Source organism: Ornithodoros turicata, chromosome 9 (genome assembly GCF_037126465.1).
Source record: "Ornithodoros turicata isolate Travis chromosome 9, ASM3712646v1, whole genome shotgun sequence".
Taxonomy (NCBI): domain Eukaryota; kingdom Metazoa; phylum Arthropoda; class Arachnida; order Ixodida; family Argasidae; genus Ornithodoros; species Ornithodoros turicata.
The window spans coordinates 16,116,124-16,139,107 of NC_088209.1; the positions used below are offsets into that span (position 1 = coordinate 16,116,124).

General features: G+C 45.6%; 1 protein-coding gene across 3 annotated transcripts in view; it reads right to left on the reverse strand.

Annotated features, from left to right (window-relative positions):
* LOC135368198 (laminin subunit gamma-1-like) overlaps nucleotides 1-22,984 on the reverse strand; it is an 89,126-nt gene that overhangs the window by 14,376 nt on the left and 51,766 nt on the right. For 2 of the 3 annotated variants that reach the window (XM_064601330.1, XM_064601331.1), the window contains exons 5-16: nucleotides 18,680-18,865; nucleotides 17,591-17,708; nucleotides 17,275-17,519; nucleotides 17,080-17,202; nucleotides 12,961-13,263; nucleotides 10,917-11,141; nucleotides 8,057-8,242; nucleotides 4,995-5,124; nucleotides 2,755-2,867; nucleotides 1,225-1,533; nucleotides 980-1,117; nucleotides 101-292 (exon numbers count right to left, since the gene is read on the reverse strand). In XM_064601330.1, the coding sequence (XP_064457400.1) occupies nucleotides 101-292; nucleotides 980-1,117; nucleotides 1,225-1,533; nucleotides 2,755-2,867; nucleotides 4,995-5,124; nucleotides 8,057-8,242; nucleotides 10,917-11,141; nucleotides 12,961-13,263; nucleotides 17,080-17,202; nucleotides 17,275-17,519; nucleotides 17,591-17,708; nucleotides 18,680-18,865 (2,268 nt within the window). The remainder of the gene's footprint in view (nucleotides 1-100; nucleotides 293-979; nucleotides 1,118-1,224; nucleotides 1,534-2,754; nucleotides 2,868-4,994; nucleotides 5,125-8,056; nucleotides 8,243-10,916; nucleotides 11,142-12,960; nucleotides 13,264-17,079; nucleotides 17,203-17,274; nucleotides 17,520-17,590; nucleotides 17,709-18,679; nucleotides 18,866-22,984) is intronic. The other variant, XM_064601332.1, reaches the window with a different exon arrangement.

A 22,984-nucleotide genomic window follows, 5' to 3' on the forward strand; every position in this document is an offset into this window, starting at 1 on the left:
AAATATAACGCGATATTTACACCCCGATATGCTGCTGAAGCATATATAATCTGAAAATGTCGGGCCTTAGTTATGAAGTTGAAAAAATGGGTCAACAAACCTGACGCCTGCTTAGCATCTCTCCAGAGTGTGTCCACGATCACCATTACTTCTTCGAGCTTCTTCATAAAATCGTCACTCATCTGGATGTCCGGGTTATTCCTCACTTTGTCAAGCAGGTTAGAAAGTTCTGCCAGTTTCTCTCGATGTTCATTGACTGCATCTTGCACCAAGTTGTAGCAAGTGGGGCAGTCTAGAATAAATAATAATAATCATCATAATAATAATAAATATAATAATAAATAAATAAATCAAAATATGTTATATAGCAAGAATGCTAGGAACACATACACACACAGGTGTAATTTACGCCTGCTATGTACTGCTGTCCAGTGATGAGCAAAGTACCCAGGATTGTACTTGAAGTAAAGTACAAGTACTCAGAAGTGTACTTGAAGTAGTAATTGTGTACATGGTACTTAAAGCATTGCATATCGCTGCTGCTGTTGCATAAAACCATTGCGGATCTATCTTTCGCAGGTAGGCTCGAATCAACCTTGCATATATTTAGAGCCTGAAGTTTTTGGGAAATATTTTTTTTCTAAATTCGGGAGGTAAAAATCGGGTAAATGAACGTGTGCTCTAAATTCATGCGAATTCGGGTGACAAAACTTCAATTACGCTAAAATCAGGGAGAAATCGGGCTCAGTTATTCAAACTAACTGTAGCGGTTTAGTACAAACGGTGACGTAACTGCATTTTTCTGCCAAACAAGTAAGTTGGTGCATTCCTACAGACATCCCAGAGAGGGCAATTTGCCTGGTAAAAACCGGGTTTCACCCTAAAGAGGCAACCTTCAATTCGGGGAAGAATCGGGTAAAACCCTAAAACTTCAGGCTCTACATATATTGTGCTCACCAAAAGCAGCCGTGTCACTCACCAATGCATCCAGCCTCTTTGTCGTACTTGTTCTCCTTGCAGCGTTCACATCGGCGACCTTCCACGTTCGGCCGGCAGTCACACTGTCCATCGGGAGCACACTGGTGAGACAGGGAGCCCACCGAGTCACAGTCACACTCTGAAAGTGAGAGGGTGTACGTCTTATTCAGCGTGTCTCGCCCTTCATTTTGCTTTGCGAGTTCACTCCGAAAAAAACAGCCAGCAAATAGGCCCAAGAGCACTCACGAGAACATCCGTCAGCAGAGAACCCATAGTGGTACGGAAGGCACTGGTCGCAGTGCTTGCCAGTGACACCAGGGCGGCAATAGCACTGCCCGGTGCGAGCGTCGCAAGTGTGGTTCAGCGATCCAATCACGCTGCAGTCACAAGATTCGCAGCCCTCATTGCTCACGAGGTTCCAGGTGCCATCGCGGCACTGGTCGCACTGGCGACCAATCACGTTTGCCTTGCAGCGACACTGGCCGTTTAGAGGATCGCATTCGGGCGTTGAGCGTTGAGCGTCAGCGACTGTGCCCAGGCTGTTACAACCGCATGCTGCACACAATATATATACTTATAGTTAGCGTATCAATGCCTCATTGCTCAAAATTAAGCTTTCACTAGCACTTTATAAATAGGCGAACAAAAGAAAACTGGTGCTACTTTTTCTGTTCCTTGGGTAAGAAACAGGTGCTACATAATTAGCAGCACCTGTTTCTTACACAAGTAGCATAAAGTTATCATCCTGTTTCCTGTCATCGCTGTGTTTGCGTAACGCTCGTGAAAGCTTAATTTTGAACACCCTATATATATATATATATATATATATATAGCCTGAAGTTTTAGGGTTTAACCCGATTCTTCACCCAAATTTGCACCCCAAATTGAAGGTTGCCTCCTTTGGATGAAATCCGATTTTTACCCATCAAATTCCCTTCACTGAGACGTCTGTAGGAACGCGCCACTAACTTGTTCTGCAGAAAATACTACAGCTACATCACCGTTCGTAACAAATCAGTACAGTTATTTATGTAGTAACTGAGCCTGATTTATCCCCCGAATTTAGCGTGCTGGAAGTTTTTCCACTCGAATTTACACGAATTTAGAGCACATGTTTATAACCCGATTTTTACCCCTTGAATTTAGAAAAAAATATTTCCCAGAAACTTCAGGCTCTAAATACGTACCAAACGGAAATCTGCAAAAGAGTTCATTCCGCATCTGCTATATACTGGGCATTTCACGAAAAATGAGCCAAAGTTTTTTTTTTTAAATGTTCATCGCACACCAAAAAGACTGACTGCATAGTGTTACCGGTGGTGTGAGGGTACTCAAACTACTTTTGTTTTGTAATTTGCACCGTAAATCTGTTGCAGTTGATACCTATTGTAGAGTGTGCTAACGCCCGGTGGTTTCCAAAACTAGTGTGATTCCGACTCCAAATACGTCCAATTTGCACCAGCGCAGTCCCACGAGAACAATAAAAAGACGCAAAATCAAGGGTTTTCCGAGGACTGTAGAAAAATTCCCGGGGTTTTTCCAGACTTTGAAAATTGCATTTTCAAATTCCAGGGTACTCAGGGGTTTCAAAGACCAGTGGGAACCATGGGGAAAGGTTGGGGTGAGGGGCACTCTAAGCACTCCATAACTGTGCTTAGATGAATTCCATGACCAGTAAATGTGTTCCTAGTTGGAGCAGTGTGTTGTCATGTGTTAATGGTGGCTCCTCGAGGTAGAATGAGCTATGTAAACTGCGGCTTTGTAGTAGGAAATTACCCTTGCAGTCGCCCTTTGTCTGTGCCAGGGCGTCACCGTAATGGCCTGGGAGACAGCGTTCACAGTTGTAACCGGCCGTGTTGTAAATGCATTTGAGGCACTCTCCAGTTGTCCTGCAATATGAACAGTAAGTTCATTCTATCTATAGATACCTATTGAATCTAGCTAATGATATATACTACACTACATGATACATGATGACACTATGATACATAATATATACGGATAATGATACGTATAATAATAATACTACAATGATACATATAATAATAATACTATAATGATATGCATAATGATATAATGATACGCATAATAATGTGTATAATTATACATAATACATCATACATAATGATACTACCATATCTTCCTGCGTTTATAACTAGGGCCTGACTTTTTAGGGTGATGCACGATAACACCCGATATTTACTCCAGAAAACAAATCGGCAGAAGCAGGGTTTCACCCGATATTTCCCCGTAAACTTCTGGGCCAGGGGGTATGAAGTTATCGCAACAAACGCAGAACTCTGCAAACCGTGTTGTAAATGCATAAACGTGCTCCTATAAACTGTCAAAAAAAGAGATCCTGCTGCCCCTTAGATGCAACGACTAAATATTGATACTCTGTGTCTTCTGGTACTGTGTGCTATACAGAGTAAACTGAAGATTTACGCCCTATTCAATTAGAACTGGGTTGAACCAGGTGCAGTTCAACCTGACCATCCCCGAATTCTGGAAGGAAAATATGACCCGATATTTACCCCCCATGTTGCTAAAAAAACATAACCTGAAAAAGTCAGGCTCTGTGTATAATGCGCGCATTATACTTAGAGAGTGACATTTTCGGGTTAAATCCGATTCTGCCCGGTTGTTCCCCCCAGAACTGACCTCCGACCAATTCGGGTTAAACCTGATTTCTCCACGAATTTCAGTCACTATGAAATCCTCAAGTGACGTTTCCACCGAAGACGGTCACTTAAGTTCCCAGCAATACACCCATGTGTGTCAGCACTCTCTATGCCTTTTGGGATTAGCGCTGGTAGGTCACCCCCCTCCCCCCCCAAAAAAAACGTTATAAACGACTTAATAGACAAGAGGAGAAACAAAAACACCCGATAGCACCTGAAGGCACAATTATCGCCTGATTTCTCCCCAAATTACAGATTAAAAAATAGCGCACAAATTTTACTCCCCCCCCCCCCCCCCCCCCGAATCCGAGGAAGGCATTTAACCTGAAAAAGTCACACCCTAATTACACTACAGTGTAAAAAGTGACCTGAAAAGGCAATGCACGCCATCTACTGGTGTGCTTTATAGTGTTTCCGTTCCTATAAGGAGATGCCGTGCAACCTCTAACATTGGTCCATCTATATGTGACATAGGCATACATTGTTCGATTAAGTGTGCCCAGGGAAAAGTGAATGATAGACAGGCGAGCACCAGTACACGGGACGGAAGCTTTCCAAGGTAGCGTGGTTAGGTTGAAGAAGCACGCGCAGGACAGCATCGAGGTGTCACTGATTCTGAGCTCATATGGAACTCATTTCAGAAGGCTAGCACTGCGGAGAGAGAAGGAATGTGAGACACACTGTGTATTCACACGAGTGACATCCCCACGGAATATTCTAGTGGAAGAAAAAGCTAATAACTGCTCGTGGGACGAAAGTTCCACCGCGTGTAATGTCGAGCATTCGCACCGCATCAGAATATAAGGAGGTGGCATACTACGCTCATAGCAGACGACACTCTCTCGGTCATGTCGTCTGCTACGGAAATATCTCGTGGCTGTGCCGCAGGATATTCCTCATGCTTAGAACAGCACAGAAAGGCATGACGTTGAGCATGTGGCAGCAGAAATGTATGACGGTTTTCGTATCTTCCGCTGGGGTATTCTGGCAATGTCGCGGATTTGAATGCGTGGAGAGAGTGATACCCACCAAGGCACTGACTGCTGGATCGGAGTTTGACGGTCTCAAGTAAACACTGTGTCCATGATTAATGTAACAAAAAAATACTACCACTCAATGCACAGGTCTTGATAACTACTAAACACCAATGTTTACAATTCCGATGCACTACTAATTGCATTGGTATTGTCACCATGATAATGCGCATTACGGATCGGCACACGTTATCCATTGGACAGTTTTCGATAATTTTCTGGGACGTGTGCTATATACACTGGAAAATATGGTAGTAACGATTGACAAATATTCAGTGTACATAAAGAAACAATTACTCACGTGTTGCAATTTGCAACAGCATTTGGATCCACGTTTCCATTACAGTCACATTTCTTGCACGGTCGAGATGGGCCGCTGATGCCGAGAGGGTCGCCATAGTGGCCGTCAAAGCACAGGTCGCATCTCCGACCTTGACACAAACAAGGCACACAGTGTAATATCGTTCATCTCATTGCGTGCCGGGGCTGCATGCTCACATGCATCATACACAATTTTAGCCCATTCGAGACAAAGAACATGCACAACGTGTACAATGCCACAAGAAGCTGGACCTACTTCTTCTTCTTTTTTTTTTTTTTCAGACAGATTTCATAAAAATTCTTCAACAAGCTCGTACACATAATTATACCTTCCATGAAACACATGGGAAACTACATGCAACTACTAAATGTGCCTTTTATTCGACACACATACCATTTATACATTCTGATGTCCCATACGCAAGTGCTCTTTTCTTGTATGTGACATTTGTTTGGGTTATCTTGGGTTTTTTCATGTTTGATGCAGGCTCCAAAACATTTCTTGCAGTACATTGAGATTGATTACATATTTTGTTAGCTACTCTCATGAATAATACATTGGACAGATTGAATATTGTTCCTCCTCTTGCATCGTCAAGCAGCACTGTATAGTGACAGCGTTTTGCCATGGGGAATCTTGTATACTTAATGTAACAACTTTCCAATGTAATGAAATTGTGTGGCTCTTTCTGACTTTGTTGCCTAACTTCATAGTGACTTTTTCTTGAAACTATCTATTCACATAAACCGCTGATCAAATATTGAGCAATTTTGGACAATTTGGTACTTGAGTTCATGGTACACAGCCCAGTAAACCATTCATATCCATAGGACATCCCCATAAGATCGCGAACGTCCTGAATATCTCGACAACCATGTGATATCTACTGGATGTCTCAGAACGACATTCGCATTTCGGTTTTACCAGTAAATAACAGATGTCGTAGGTACATCTACAGGATATCGCGTTTTGGATATTTGACTGGAGAAAGCAGCCTGGAGATCCCTGGGATATCCACGTAAGGTCCAGTACACTAGATTTTGAGCACTGGTTGAACGTCACAGGGATGTCGCCTGGAGATATACAGATAAATGTGAAGTTTATGACATCTTGTTCTGACAGCCACATTTTTGTGTGCTGAAAGCAAGCAAAAACTTCTGTAAACGCTAACTGGATATGGGGGAACAAGGAAAATCGTTATATATTTTTATCGTTCGCGTGCTGCTTGCCGTGAAAGTATTTATCTATGCGTAACGCTCGTGAAGCAACAGTGGAATTCGATCAGTTTTACAGCTACACTAAACAGCTAATCGCACTATAGACAATAGGTTGAATTAGAAACATAGTATTTGACAGGAAGGAATGTGAGACACGTTATTGGTTACTCTGCAGAGACACGGGTTAATGGGAAAGAAGCACCTCCTCACCGCTACAAATGTATCACGGCCCAATACACTCAACGAATGTGCCCCAGCAACTTGTATTTCAGTATATGCTTTGGCCACTTTGTCAACAAAGACTGTTGTGCTGTGGCCTACCTTCAAAAATGCGTACGCGGTGGAGGGGGCAAAAGGGTGGACCTTAGTGGACCGTGTGTCGGAGTGTGGCCGAACGCTGGCGGGCACACTACAGTTACTGCATTTTTTTCCCCCTGTTGTTGATGTTCGAGGCGTTCATTTCAACAAACATGTGATAATTAACTTATGTAATATGTTTGGTAATAGATATGTACTTTCCGTTTATATCAGCGACGCGTCGTCATCTCAGATATGTATTAAACTAAAAGTAAATATGCGCAAGGTAATATTAACTCTTAAGTCAGAAGTACTTGTGACGTCCAATTTGTGTCCAGATATCCACTAAAATACCTTGCGGGGACATATCTGGGATGACAAAGGAGGGTTAAAATGTATATCTCACGGACGTCCTGTAGATGTAAGTTGGATCCTCACGAACCTCCAGCAGATATCCGAATATCCGGAATTAGATATCACATAGATATTGCCTGGACGTAAATGGTTTACTGGGAGATGTCTTTGGTTTCACATTTCATGCTGCTTCACAGTCGTAAGATGAGAAGGCAGGGTAATATATCAATCAGAGTTGCTCCAAGAAGGTTGGGGGAGCTTGAAAGAAACAACTGTCCTGAAGGGGATGCAAGATGGCAGGGTTCCCGATAGCTCATGATGTTGGTTAACAAAGTGAGAGACGAGAGAATTTTTACTGCCAGTATTTAGAATAAAAATTTTCTTATCTACCTTTTACGCTTCCACTTTTGTTCAGTTTGAATTTTTTCTGTGGAGCTTTCAAGTGCACAATATCTACGTGGCAGGATAAATTGTTAGTGATATTTGACTAGCTAAAGACGACGAATAAGGAAGCGTAAATTCTATGTCTCTCTTTTTCTTTTTTGATGTTGCACAATCTTTAGACAGTGCATCTTATGGGAAAGTGGGGGAAGCTTAACAGTCATTCTGCCTCAGGTTGCAGCTGGCCTCAGGATATCTCTGGTATCAGGTGATAACGGGTAAGGTAGATACTACGTATCCAAGTGAAAAATTCAGGGGAATTGCACTGTACTGCCATGAGTATAATAATTGCAAGACAATTATAAGTACACATAGTCAGTATCACCAAAAACGTTAGTCCTTTGCTTCTGAATTTTTGACAACCAAAGATTGTGTAATTCTGCTTCCTGTGCTGCTTCCATGCTGCTGTGTGATTCATGCTTCCACACAAGTAAACATGTCTCTGCCTCAAACTCAAATCACAAAAGTAATGACTTGTCTCGATCAAAAACACATCAGCCTGGTCATTATATTGCATAACTACCATACATCACATCGACAGAGTTCAAACAGCACATAAGTATTGTAATACAAAACTGTCAGAAATACACATGATAATAAGATAGTCAGTAGCATAACAGCAAAAGACCAACACAGAAACCAACACAAGAGAAAAATGACACAACATGTGCAACAGTTGCATGCAAGCCAACATGCAACACATACGACACTTAAGATGTCCTTTACACCCACCAGAATAACCTGAAGGACACTCGAGACAGACGACGCTTTCATCTGGGAGCACCGCACAGGCCCCCTGATCAGGACACGGGCAAGGCTTACAGTCATCGGGAGTACCCACCAGCGCGTTCCCGTAAAAACGAGGTGCGCACCTTTCACAGAATTCGCCCGCTGTGTTATGCTGGCAGATGCAGTGGCCTGAGAGTGAACCAAGCAATATATGCCACCGTGAGTTAGCCTAGCCACCAGTCAGAGCAAAAGGAAAGTGATGTTAGTGTTTAAAGCGACAGTCCGGAGCCAAACTGGCGCTAGGAGAAACATCATCGAATGCTTTCTCGTGATGCTCACAGCCATCGTACGTTATTTCAATTAAATTTGCAGCCATTCATGTTTATAGGCTGATTTTGTAACTCTGGTTTTTTGTTCTTCCAAGTACTAAGCGACAAAGTGATGAGAAAAATTGCTGAATACAAATTACTGTTTCTCGAAACAGTCCTCAATTGTATCTTATATATGCAGATGTATTGTCTTTGCATATTTGATAATCCCGTTAAACTGAAAGAGCATATGGCATCTGCATGAAACTTATATAGACAAGTATAACTCTAAAGTGAAAGTCAGTTTATGGCTCTGGACTCTCCCTTTAAATTATTTTGGCAAGTTACTCCAACACCTTTCTAAACCTGGGATTCAGACTCTTGTAGTCCTGACGATAAAGCACAATATGCTCTGTGCATACATAATTATCACAAAATGCTGTCCCCACAAGCCAATAGACTTTGGTAGAGTTGAAAGTACTACAGGAAAACCCAGCACAGGAGATTGGGGTACAAAATGAGGTAACTTGAATGTGGAACTACAGAGACAGGGATGGAAATGACAACACACATGCACACTTGTGCTTGTTGTCCTTTCTGTCCCTGTCCTGGTAATTTTGCGCTTCAAGTTCCTCATGAAAACCCATCTGTTTTTTTCCGTGGTTTCATTACTGTTTAATTCCATAAGCTATTCTAGTTTTCATGCAAGTTATGAAAATTAATGTTTTCTAAATTTGCATTCATAGAACGCCAATAAAAGGCAAGCTGCTGCTGCCAGTACGGTAAGTAGGTAAAATCATGCTTTAGTTTATGTGGGTTAATCATATTATGTGCCTAAAAGGAGCCATACGACATGACTTATTAATCCTGCTGGTTACTCTGGTATGCTTAGTAATGTATGCAAAAAGGATAATTCATATGAAACGAAGAGCACACCATTTCACGCCCAAGTGCAGAGGCAATAAGAATTTAAAAGCCTGTTTTATAATGGAATACACAACTCTTCAAAGACAATAGGGATATAGTGTTTGTGTCCTTCATGGTTATACTTAGCATTATTCATACCGGTCGTGAAACACGTATGATAATGTACCCATTCTGTGCCCAGTGTACCATTCTTATGGCTGAAAATAAGTGTTGTGAGGATGACGATGAACATGCACCTAGAATAAAGATTAATCACAGAGCACGGTCAAACCCTTATCGTTCACAAGCCCATAACTTCTTTTTTTTTTTAGTTATGCAAATTGAAAAATTCTCAAAATTTAAGGCACGAAAAACGTCTGAAAAGAACTTGGAGAACTATTCTTCAGAGGCAGTTCTAGAGGTACCTGGAAACAAGTTGAACTTACAGGACAAGCGTGTAAACACGCCACTTTTATCAAATTTGCTGTGGGCAATAAAGGCTCATCAAGATGTATGAGGGCTGTTCATTAAAGATTTCCCCTGACCAACTTCTAATGGTCATAGGAGTGTGAAATTTGGTAGACATAATCGTACATGCTTCTAGGCTATACTGTTACAGGTAAAGGCGTGTAGTAGTAACCGTTTGTGTTTTCTACCAGTGAATGTGCAGTGAAGTGCGGACATGGAGCCAGTGGAGTGTCGATCTGTCTTGAGGTTCCTCTTTCTTAAGGGAAAATCGCCGAATGAAATTTTGGACGGGGTGACCTCTGCGTACGGACAAGATGCCTCGCCCAGACATTTTAAATCTGGACACACATCGGTGGATATGGCCCCAATTCCTGGTCACCCTCACTCAGCCATCGATGAGGACACTGTCAGGAGAGCTGAGGCACTGATTCTTGAGGATCGCTGTGTGACAATTCGAGAAATGACTGAAAGGGTGAAGATTAGTGTGAGGTCTGTCGAAAAAATCATTCACGACTACGCGTCAATATGAACAAGGTTGCAGCATGGTGGTTTCCTAGTTTGCTGACGCCTTTCCAGAAAAAACGCCAGAGCCAATTGCTGCAGTGAACTTTTTTGACACTGTGTCTGCAAAGCCGGAATTACTTTTTCATCAGATATAATTAGGGAGTGACTTTTTCGGGTTAAACCCGATTCCGCCCGGTTATTCCCCCCCCCAACTGACCTCCGATCAATTAGGGTTAAACCCGTTTTCTCCACGAATTCCAGTCATTATGAAATCCTCAAGTGAGGTTTCCACTGAAGACGAACAAAGGTCGCCACGTGTAACACATGTAAGAATTGGTCACTTAGGTTCCCAGCAATACACCCACGTGTGTCAACACTGTCTATGCCTTCGGGGATTACCGCTGGAAGGTCACGATTCCGCAAAAAAAAAAAAAAAAAAAACACCCGATAACACAATTATCGCCCGATTTCTCCCCGAATTACAGATTTTAAAATAGCGCCCGATTTTTACCCCCCGAATCTGAGAAAGGCGTTTAACTCGAAAAAGTCACTCCCTAGGTATAATTAATCTCATCTAGTTTGTCTCATCCTGCGGAATTAACGGGGATGAGAGACACTGGTTCACCACTTTGATACGGAGACCAAAAATGCAATCGAATCCTGCACTGTGTACTAACCTGTGTCGGGCTCACATATCAGTGCGTGCTTGTTACAATTACAAGGCACGCAGCGCGAGAAACGTCCCCCACCAGGGGGGTCGTGACGATACCCCGGCGCGCAGGATTCGCAGAACTGGCCCACGTAACCCTCGGGACAGGTGCACATCTCAATCCAAGAGGCTTCCACACCATAAGCTGTCCTCTGTGCAGACTGGAGGTGGATGTTGTCGATGAACCCGGTACCTGCAAAATCATGTCACGTGTACAAAGGTTCGCTGCTGGGTATGACGAGACCACGACCTACTAGATCACTGCAACCATGTCATAGGCACCCCTTCCCAGCACCGCATTTGTAGGCTAGAGGTGGCGCCACTCGTCGGCCCGGTTAATGCGTACTCAATTTCTGCAATACTTTGTAGTTCAGCTTACCTCAGTATTTTTATACAAGCGGTGGATGTCTAACGAGAGGTGCTTCCTTCTAAAAGTTGATTATCGTCATTGTTCTACGCGTTTTCCTAGGAACTGCTGCTGTCGTCTGCAACGGTAATCGTGCGTCTGCTTCTGCGTGTTCCAAATTCAAATCTCCATCGTCCAATCATGATGCAGACCTCATGGGCCAGAGCCATTTATAGGGAGAGTTTGGCCATTCTTTTATCTTTTGCCGGCTCATGGTTGGAGCCTATTTTGACGTCAGAGTCATCGTTGCGGCACCCAAAAAGGACCACAATCCGACCGGAATCCGCTTATCGGCCATCTAGTCTGCGCCATATTGATGCTGTCCTCCAGCTTCGAGGTCGCGCTGAATGTAATCTACAGGAATAACCGGCTTATGACCCACTCACGCCAGTGATAAGGGGGGCTTTGTTGCCAAACTGAAAGAGTTCAAGGACGAAAGGCTTTCGAAGCAAGAAGTTTGCACGTGTCTTCTCTCCGTGGATTGTAAACAACGATCAGCATCAATATGGCGTCGGCGACCAGCCGACAACGGGACAACAATAGAGCACGACGAGGGAGGTTGTTCGGCCGTGACGTCGCATGACGCGCTTTAAGTTAGGCTCCTCCTAATGGCCAAACTCTCCCTATAAACGGCTCTGTCGTGGGCTGATAAGTAGCGCCCCTAACGGATTGTGCGCATGGCTCCTCATTGGGTTTGCCGATTATGACTATGATTGTGATAGTGGTCTCTACAATGTAGTAGGTCGTGGACAAGACGCACTATCACCCGCAAAATAATGAGCACACCGTATTGGCATACCTGTGCTGGCGGAGCCGCTGAAGCCAGGGTGCATGAAATATGGGGTGAGAAATGTAAACATTTGGGCGCTCAAGTGTGGTGGAGCTAATTGCGCGAGTGCATTATTTATGGAAGTTGATACAGCACATACTGTGAAATCCTTCGGTATTGCGACCCCAATTTCTTGTGGATCGGGCACAGGGCTTGCAGCTATTAAATTTGGCAAAATGTGGGTGGTGAAATTCGTCGGTTTATTTGGCAGCTCACATTGTGATGCACCCAAGATATCCCAAAGTGCTTTTAATAAAATTAGGTATCACACATAATCATTCTGTGGAGCAGTTCCAATGGTTACTCACAACCTGTACAAGCAAACGTATAATAACTGCAGCATTGTTTATGAATTATTAATTTTAACTTGCAATTTTGTGCACCCGTAAAATTTGCAAAATTCTCAGAAATTAGGGGTTCATAAGCATTGAGATTTTCACAGCACTGGTAAGTTGGACTTTTATCCCATTTCTAAACGCACAGACAAAGCAATAAACATCATGTGCACAAATACCAGTTTCCTAATCACATTTTACTGTCAATATCAGTAAAGTGTGAATTACTGTGCCTCTGTCAAAATCGTAACGACACCTTCTGGCCCGGGTTCTGTGAATTCACAAAAATAAATATCAAACAAACATACAACACATGAAGATTGCACCCAGAGTGCAAACAATAAACTCTTTTGTAGCTGCCTCTAATCATTTCTAGCTTTCCTAGTCGATACATATGGCATTGTACATTTACTTCCAAACAGCCAAGAAGTTTTTCACCTACCTCTTGGCACGTACGTAGCTTTGATCTTTATGGAGGTCAGATTGGCCAGCACGCTAATGAAGTCTTGAGCACTAAGTCTTGGGGTCCAGCCGTAGCGTGGGTCCTCGTGCAGTGTGAAACGGTATTCCTGGTTTCGAATAGAGGGTAAATGATTGCCTTGACCAAAGATTGGTTGAGACACTGTCATATGGGCCCCTTCCAAGACGATGTCCTCTACGGAAGATCGTGGTCCATCTTCTCCGATACGAAGAGTAAAAGTTAGATTCTGATGGTAGGATGAACGTTGGTCGCCCAAGTAACGGTCTGAAAATAAAGAGATGATTGGGTTCATATTAGGCATAAATAATTATAAATATAAATAATATATAATAATAAATATAAATAATATATAATAATAAATATAAATAAATAAATAAATATAATAAATACACAACATGCAGGACTCGGATGTAGGTTTGACAAAACATTCACATTTCATTTGAAAGTGGCAAAGTGGGAACAATAGTACGTATAGCACTTCATCTTGAACACTTCATGCTTTATTTATAGATCCTTCGATCCTACTTTTCTTTCAATAGGAGACAGCGAACGTCTGTCCAGTCGTGGAACCCAGACCTCCCCTTCCGATTTGTTTCGGTTTCAGACTGTGTACCAACGTCATGATGACGTTTCTCGGGTAGAGGTTTATTTAAATTTGAATTTTGAAAGCGCAGAAGCGGACGTGCGACTACCGTAGTAGACGACAGCAACAGCTCGTCACTACGCGTAGACTGATGATGATAACCAACTAGAGATCGGATTAAATAGAAAGAAGCATCTCTCGTGGCCGTGGGAGATCCACCGCTTGTACAAAAATACTAAGGTAAGCTAAAGAACAAAGTACTGTAGAAATTGCAATGGAAATAAGCGGGCCGATGAATAGAGCCACCGCTAGCCTTCAAATTCGGCGCTGGGAAGGGGTCCATATGACATGGTCGATATAATCTAGTAGGTCGTGGTTATGTGACGCAACCTAGGGGCCATTTCTCACTTGGCGACGCCGCAACGTCGTGAGCGGGCGGCGGAAATGGGCGCGAATTTAACGCGGAAGTGGTGAGAACCACGACCTACTAGATTATAACGACCATGTCATAGGCACCCCTCCTTCTCAGCGCCGCATTTAGAAGCTAGTGGTGGCGCTACTCATCGGCCCGGCTATTGCTTACTCAATTTCTGCAATACTTTGTACTTCAGCTTACCTTAGTATTTTTGCATAAGCAGTGGATGTTTCACGGGAGGTGCTTCTTTCTAAAGTTGATTATCATCACCATTGTTGCTGTCGTCTGCTACGGTAGTCGTGCGTCCGCTTCTGCGCGTTCAAAATTCAAATTTCTGTGCTCCAATCATGATATACAGATCTCGCGGGCCGATGAGTAGCGCTCTTCGCGGATCGTGCAAACGGGCTCCTCATAGGGGTTGCCGATTATGACATAGTCGTTCTAATCTAGTAGGTCGTGGTGGGAACATGAAAACCGTGCGCTCTGACGGGGCGGCAGAAATGCGCCTCTACTTCCGCCACGCACTCACGACGTCTCGTAGGCACGTGACGTCAGCGAAGGTGTCGACGAACGGGAAGGTTTCGGGAACGACAGCCCCAACCCTAAAGGGGCACAAAAATGCAAAAACAAGTTTACTTCAAATTACGTTACACGCTAGGTTGACTTTGTACTTGTTATCATAATTCAAAACTTTGATTCCGTTACGAAGCTGCAATCAAAATTATACCGGACTCTTTCTTGCTTCGGCGCTAAGCAGTGAACGGCGCTTCAGCTCGTGCATCGGTGTTGTAATCTATGCGGCGCGTGCACGAGCGCGCCATACCATGGAGCAGTTCCGGTGAAAAACAAGTGCGCATTGCGAAGAGGATTGACGTCGCTCTCCGATGGACAGAAGATAAATAATGGTGTCAGTGAAACAGTGCGCATCATGCCGCGCATGTACGGAACACTACGACAGGACCTTTTCCAAATCCACACGCTCACGATAGGTATGCGCACGTTTCTCTTGCTGTCTCACTGGATGCCGCCAACATTTGCCTCCTAGGGATCCCATTCGCTGCCGCCAAAGCCCAGCTCCCGTGGCTCAGTGGTTAGCGTGCTGGCCATGTCACGTCGAGACCGGGAGGTACCCGGGTTCGAATCCCGGTGCCGGCTGTGCTGTCTGGGGTTTTTCCTGGGTTTTCCTCAGACGCTTTCAGACATATGTCGGCACAGTTCCCTTAGAAGTCGGCCCAGGACGCACATTCCCCCAGGGCGTCAGTCGTGACGTTGCCCACCTACGTGAGGCCGACAACGGCAAGCCCTTTCACCACCCACCACCTGCCGCCAAAGACGGCTCTGTTTTGATTGCGTTTTTCTTCTAAACGGTAGTGTTGTGTGAACTAATTTTGTTTGGACTGTGCTAATTGAAACACGGACTTTCATTTTGAGAGTAAGTTGTTTTTGTATTTTAGTGCGAGAGCTGCCAAAATGGCTTCAAGGTACTACTTCGCGTGACTCCTATCAATGCCGCCACGGTTGGCACCGGAGTTTATATAGATCGCGCGAGAACGCGTTTGCATCAAACGAGACGTCTTTCGCGAAACCGCTTTACTATCGTCCACGTACAGATTACCAGCACGATGCACAAAGGCCCTGCCTAAGGCCTACAGTCGTGAACTGTCTTGATAGCTCCTTCGCTGAAACTTAACGTCGCGACTACTTCTGCCCACTTCTTCGTGTATAGGAGAGGGACGAAATGCCCGTCAAAAAACCGTGGTGCCCGATCATGAAGTGCAACATAATTTCATATTAGTTGTGTGCACGGCAAGAAGTGCAAGCCTTTTTCTCCATCGTCCTCGTCGTCGTCTCATTTCAAAACCGTCCTACTACGCAATCGGCTGAGAACGCGGAGTCTCGTTCCAAGTCGTCCGCAGTCAAGTGACAAAGTCTAACGACAGTGGCGGTAAAGGAATATCAAAAACTGGCTGGTATGGCTCCCAGTGGTCGTAATCGCTCCATATACCGATGCTCATCTGTCGACACTGACGGAGGCGCTCGACAGTGGTTCGGGATAGGGCGCAGCTATACTCAGCACATCCAGGACTAATGAATGTACACAAGTATACAGTCGCCGAACATTCGCCACGATGCGTTGCTGCGCGTTCGTGGTGCAGAGCGGCTCGTGGACGTCCGAAAAATCGGTCGCCGACTGCATACAAGTTAATTGTGTGATGAATAATATTGTTGAACATGCAAAGGCTGCACTGGGAGTATTGAGAAATTGAATTCTAATTTGGACACAAGCGCACTCACGTTCGCTCAATGCCGCCCAGCTCCCCCTCCCCCCACTTCCCCCCTCACCCCCCGCCCTCCTTCCTGCTGTCCTCTCTCCGTCGGTCCACGTCTGTACGGAGCTCATAGCCACAGCTGCTTCGCGGCGTTAACATGAAATTTAAAAAAAAATGCCGCCCAGTATATTTGAAACCTTCTGCCGATACTTGCTTGGTGGTAACAATGTAATACCCCTGTCACACAGGCATTTCGATCCTTCTCAAATCTGATCTGCATCGAACTTCCCGAGCACGCTCGAGTTTTGACGCTGCTACACGGCCACATTCAATGCGCATTGAATGGTTGACCTGTGCAAATCAATAAACAGAACTCATTAATTTCGCGTTTCCTATATAACAACGATATTAGTGGTAATTTATCGTATACCGATGTAAGCATCATTTGTAGCTTCGCGCGCATGTCCGTCTTAAGTTATGACAGTTCACCGGGGTCGAGGATGCAAATGGCGGCCGTCGAGCCGTCTTGAAATTCTCAATCCTGTTATGGGAACTGTCTTGAGTCAAGCAGGATCAAAGTTCGATCCTGCTTGGAAGCGGCCGTGTAGCACCATCCGATCTGCATTGGGTTCAAGCAGGTTCGGTCGAGCAGGATCGAAAATGCCCGTGTGACAGGGGTATAAAAGCTTGTTGTCTTTTACAAACAGAATTGCGCCATTAGGATGCCCTGCAACTTTTGTGCTAGATTTGAACACATAGCTCTCCACCATAAACCTTTAGTACAGAACTTCATAGGATCGCTTTGGCCTTACCTGGAGCAACAAAATACACAGGTTCGTTTCCAGGTGCTGCTACAGCCAGGTGGTGGGCCGAATATTCGTGTCGCGTCGCGACGTCCCTTCCGTGGAAGTCTAGGGCTCTCCAGCGTTCCCTATCTTGAAAACAGAGGTGAGAGAAAGAACCGTTCATCTACCACCCCACTTTCTTCGGGACATGGTTGGCCTCACCTCTGCTGAAGGTGCTGCTAATGCTGTACTTCGAGTAACCACGTGCACTCTGGCACACGGACGAGTGTCCGAAGCAGAAGCACGGCGTGCAGCCAAATTCGTTGTCGTGCTGGACGTCAAAGTATCCCGGCTTGCACCGGTCACACTGGCGACCTTCGACGTTTGCCTTGCAGCGGCACTCTCCTGTCTCGGGATCGCAGGATGGGGGGCTCTCGGTACTGCCCGCTGCACTGCAGCCGCACGGCCTGCATGTGTACGTGAAACCTTTGTTGTAAACTCGTATGGCTGTGCACCATGTTGTCCGCCATTCTCGTACCTGCAGCCTTGTTCTGAGAAGTCGTAGTGGTTCGGCGCACACCGGTCACAACGCTGACCTTCGACGCCCGACTTGCACGGACATTGTCCCTTGCTGTTGCACTGCAAACTCCTGGAACCTGAATCACAAACAAGCACATATTTACACTACGAAGGGTAAATGAGTGTGATGCATCTCAAAAACACTTGCTATTCCAAAAACTGAATGATAAATTTGATAAACAAACCCAAAAAAATAAGAAAAAAAAGCATCTTCAAGCATTGTTTTTACGCTTATAGCACAGTCCTGTTCCTGTCCCTATTTGGCAGCACATGCGTACGTGTAACTACTTATGTTCCCCCCCACGAACCGCAACAAGTCTAAATTACGGCTATACAACCTTCTGGTACAGCTTGGGACAGAAGTTTACGGAACATCGGGGTGTCGCAGTGGGCACACATACTGAGAGATGGCGGAAATAGCCAGCCACCCGTTTCTTATTCGACCTCTTCCTGATAGCTAGCAGGGGGCCGACCCGATGAAGAAATACGCGGTTGCCGTGTTCCGTAAACTTTTGTCCCAAGCTGTACATATAGGTCTATCTTCATGCGACATTATGAATGACCACGTTGGGAAACGTAGCCGTATTGCTGAAGGGCTAGACCGCCACGGGCCAGTCAAGGCTGCGCGAGATCCACACACGTCTTGGTGACAGCATGTGACCCACGTCGTGGCCCCAGTGACCCTATTCCAATCCGTGTCGGCAGCGCGAACGTGTTCGTTCGGGAGCGAGAGCACGTGGTATGTGACGCAACGTAACGCTAGCGATGAGAATTTTGTATTCCCTGCGTTCCAAACGCGGCGCCCATAGACGACGGTGTCGCTCACGGGAACGACAGCCTCGACCCTGTCGTTATGGTTATGGTGGGCCATACTGTCTTTAAGCGGAGCGAGAGCTGTCAAGATGGCTGCAAGTTACTTCGCGTGACTCCTATCAACACCGCCAGGGTTGGCGCCGGTGTTTAGATCGCACGACAATGCGTTTAAAGATGTCTTTCATGAAACTGCTTGAAAAGGTAAGGTGAAAAGGTACAAGAGCAGCACGCTCACCCAGTTCGTTGCATCCACAGGCTACACAGCGTCCATCGAAACGCTGATAGTAGTTCAGCTTGCACCTTTCACAGTTGGGGCCATCTGTGTTGTCTGCACAATCTGTGCAGTGGCCGCCGTGGCCCGTGCGGTCGTACAGGTCCTGGTCGAAGTAGCACTTGTTGGACCGGCCGTTGCAGTTGCAAGCTGGAAGAGGGAACAAAGAAGGAAACAAATATCTTACCAAACCCTGTCGGAAAAAGCTCGACAATAACCGTGTATTCACACGAGCGACATCCTCACGGAATATTCTAGTGGAAGAAAAAGCAAAAACACTGCTTACAGAGACGAAGTTCCGTTCCGTGCTATGTGAGCATTCACACGGTGCAGAATATCGGGCGAGGCGTACTTCGCATTTAGCAGACGACACTTAGCAGACGACACCGTCAGCGTGTTTTCCTGTCGTCTGCTACGGAATATGTTGTAGCTGTGTAGCAGGATATTCCCCACGGTTAGCAGTGTACGTGAAGACACGACGTTGAGCGCTCGCGCTCACGTGACAGCAGAAAGCTATGACGCTTCTCGCATCTTCCGCTTCCGGGGGAATGTCGCTCGTGTGAATACACGGTAATAGTCGTTGAGGGCACCCACTCCAGTACAGTCGGCAGACACCGGCTTATAAATTCTCGCAAACGACGTCTGCAGGAAGTCTGGAGATCATATGGTTATGCACTCCATATCGCTATACCCGTGTTCAGCATAAGAACGGCACGAAATGTAGTCCATTAACACCCATCTAACTTTTTAGTCTTACTGGTTTTTATTTTCAAGTGTTTCTGAGTAGCCGGCTCCTGTGTCTTGTAGGAGCCACCATCTCCATATGGTTCTTTTCTAATTCTAACTCCAACAAGAGTTACACCGCCAGAGAAATTTTACTGTAGCCTCACGAGGTGCCGCCTGTAGGAGTCCTGTAGCAGTGCCGTATAAGGCAGTATGGACATATACGGGTCATGCCCATACCTGAAGCTCCACCCAGTTTTTCACCAATGAAGTTTTGAAATATGGGGTATTATCAATCAACCTATCCTCACTATTTGTCCCCCTATCCAACATGGGCAGTGCCATTTCAGGTGGCAAGTGGATTAGATCGGATTGAAATGGATACCCATCTCGCGATCTACAAAACTACGGGATTTTTCGTGCAAATTCGGTGAGCGCCACCCATAGGCTGCGCAAGACACCTCGGGAATATTGTCGGCTGCTTCCGTCGTTGTACCGCTGCCGGCAGAACTACCTGCTGGTGCACATCTACGATTTTTTGAACTACGTGAATCTTAACTAATCTACGTGAATAGTTGGAATAAAAAAGGCAAGAATGTTTATATCTATAAAATCAGGTAATTAAATTCAAAATTGTACAGCACAGTGTCATTTTGTTACAATTTCATTGCGGCCGCCATGTTCACTATAGGCCTATAGCACCGGCGGCAAAACGCGTTATTTTCGATTAGATATCGATAGCAGCATCAGTTGAAACTGGTTTTCGAGAAACGTATGTGAGGATGTACATCTGAAGCCTAAAATCATAGTAGTGTGTGAGTTTTTTTTGTCACGAAACCCCCGCTTCACCGCGTTTGTTTTCGTCGCCATTTTCGGCGGCAGTCAGGTGTAGTGACGACCTCCGTGGTAAACAGCAAATCAACCAGAGGCCCGGAACTGCGATGGACAGGTCGAGCCTCTGTTTGGGACTCATCTCAGTAGCCATACTCCCTTTTAATATACGGCTCATGTCCTACAGTTTTGGTGTCGGCGCACTTCTTTTTGCGACGTAGAGTAGTGACGTAGCCCGAGGGGAGCGGTGTTCAAGTTCCAAAAGGGGAGGGGGGGCGGTTAGAACCACGACCTACTAGATTATAACGACCATGCCATAATCGGCAACCCCTACGAGGGGCCAGTCCGCACGGTCCGCTAGGGGCGCTACTCATCGGCCCGCGAGATCTACGTCCTGATTGGGCAATGGAAATTTGAATTTTCAACGCGCAGAAGCGGGCGTACGATTACCGTAGCAGACGACAGCAACAGCTCCTATGGAAACGTGTAGAATGATGATGATAATCGACTTGAGAAAGAATCTCTCGTGGGACATCTAGAGAAAGAATCTCTCGTGGGACATCTACCGCATGTACAAAAATACTAAGGAAAGCTGAAGTACAAAGTACTACAAAAAATTGAGGAAGCAGTAGCCTGCCGATGAGTGGCGCCAACGCTAGCTTCCAAATGCGGCGCTGGGAAGGAGTGCCTATGACATATGGTCGCTATAACCTACAAGCTCGTGGTTAGAACGATAGTTAAATCATATGTCCCCCGTGTAAAGTTCCCATAGAACTCCTCCCTCGAATTCTTATTTTTATTTTTTTTCTCTTCTGTCTACGCTACTGGTGGTAGTGATACTGCTGAAAGAGAAAGAAAAGGAGGGGAGCTAAGCCACTGATGTATAGTGATGCGGCTACAGTCGTAGGAAGGGAGTTGCCTCAGGACAGAAGCCGCCGATATTTCGAACAGTCTCTGAAGAACAAGAAGAACAGTCTCTGTTCGAAATATCGGCGGCTTCTGTCCTGAGGCAACTCCCTTCCTACATCTCTACCGGTTCGCTGGATTTCTACCCATCTACGGCTACAGTCGTGTTCAACTAAGAGGGGTAATAAACTGGTATATACGGTGCACTTTTTTCTAATGCGCTGCGATTCGTTGCCTACGATGAACTTTTTCCAAAAATTGTTGCCGCAAAAAAAGGAAAAAAACGAAATAATAATAATAATAACAACAATAATAATGATGATGATGATGGCTCCAAACCGACCGAATATTCACTTTCGCTCTCATGCCCCGCCCTGCAATGCCCTGGCGATAAATAGCCACACGTCATTTTGAAACGTCGCGCATCATCAGCCATTCAAAATGCGGGACGCTGATATACATTGATTTCCTTGTAATATGGGGAAGTGAGGTCAATTCTAAACACCTTTCCATTTGTCAATCCCAAGGTAGCTAGATCAAAGGGTACCAAAAACACGCAATGTTCCATTTCATGCGCGCACTATATTTTCAATGCTGTATTGCTCCGCAAGGTCACCGCGATGTTCCCGCACCTGCGCCTTCGCGAAGTGCAGCTTGCCTCAGTGGAGCCTGCCATTAGCTAGGTGACCGAAATCTCCCCCACCTCCAGCGCCTGCATGGAATGCAGTGCTGCTATACGTTGGAACGTTGTGACGTTCCGTTGTGACCCCCCTCCAAGCATGAAGGAGAAACTTGCGCGGATTATTTGAATGGCATATTGTTTCGAGGTAAAGATGCTCGCAAGAAGCAAATGAGTTTCATAATTGGATATCGTGAGCCACGTTCTTTGATGGAGCATAATAACTGGAGAAAATTCGTCGAGCTGTTTAGTCGAGCCCCTTTGAGAAGGAAAAGAAATCTAGTCCATCGGCTTTCAAAATATTACTGCTACGCGGACAGGATGGCTGGACACAGGGAGGCCACCTTTGCTCCTTGCACCAGATGATGTAATCCTTCATGCTCACTCTGCTTCTGTGTTGTCTGTTGAGGCTGGCCACATGACACTACGCTGCGGCAGAAAGTGCGCTCCCCTACTAATGTCGCATGGTGGCGCCGCAGTATTTCTCCTTATCTCCAACGGCGTACATAATAGACTATTTTAAAAAGGTGCGCGCGCCAGCAAGAGCGCGGCGCAATGCAGCATGGGAACTTTGAGGAACACTGCTCTGTCGTCTGCTTCGGATATGGTTTACCCCGGCTGGCGCTGCTGCTGAGTGCTGAGCAACACCGGGAATGTTGCTGTTGTTGTTCTTCCTCCGCCTCGGGGCCGTTTCCTAATGCTTCAAGGCGCTCTAAGTTCCCATGAGCGCTTTTTTGAAAAGGTATTTTTGATTGCTCTGCTGAGAGGAGACCTCCGTTCCATTCTGCGACGCCTCGTGACGCCCCTGGCTTCCTGCCAATGGACAACTGACATTCTCCCCCCATCCATGTTGAGCAGAGTTGATCCAACGCTCGCTTTCCGCATGCCACGAAACACCTCTCGTCAAGATGCTGCAGGTCAAGATGCTGAAGAAAGCAATGGTAGGTATGTCATCCGCTTCTAATATCCTTCGTGCTGCTGTCCCACGAGCAACTCTCCGTGAGTTTGGTTTGTTGCGAGGTGGCATCTAGCACGTACATCAATCCCAGACCTGCCGTGAGCTCGTCTTCGGGTGTTGGCGTTGCGATGGTTGTAGACTAGTGCGTTTGTTGCGTTAAAGGGAGCCAGCC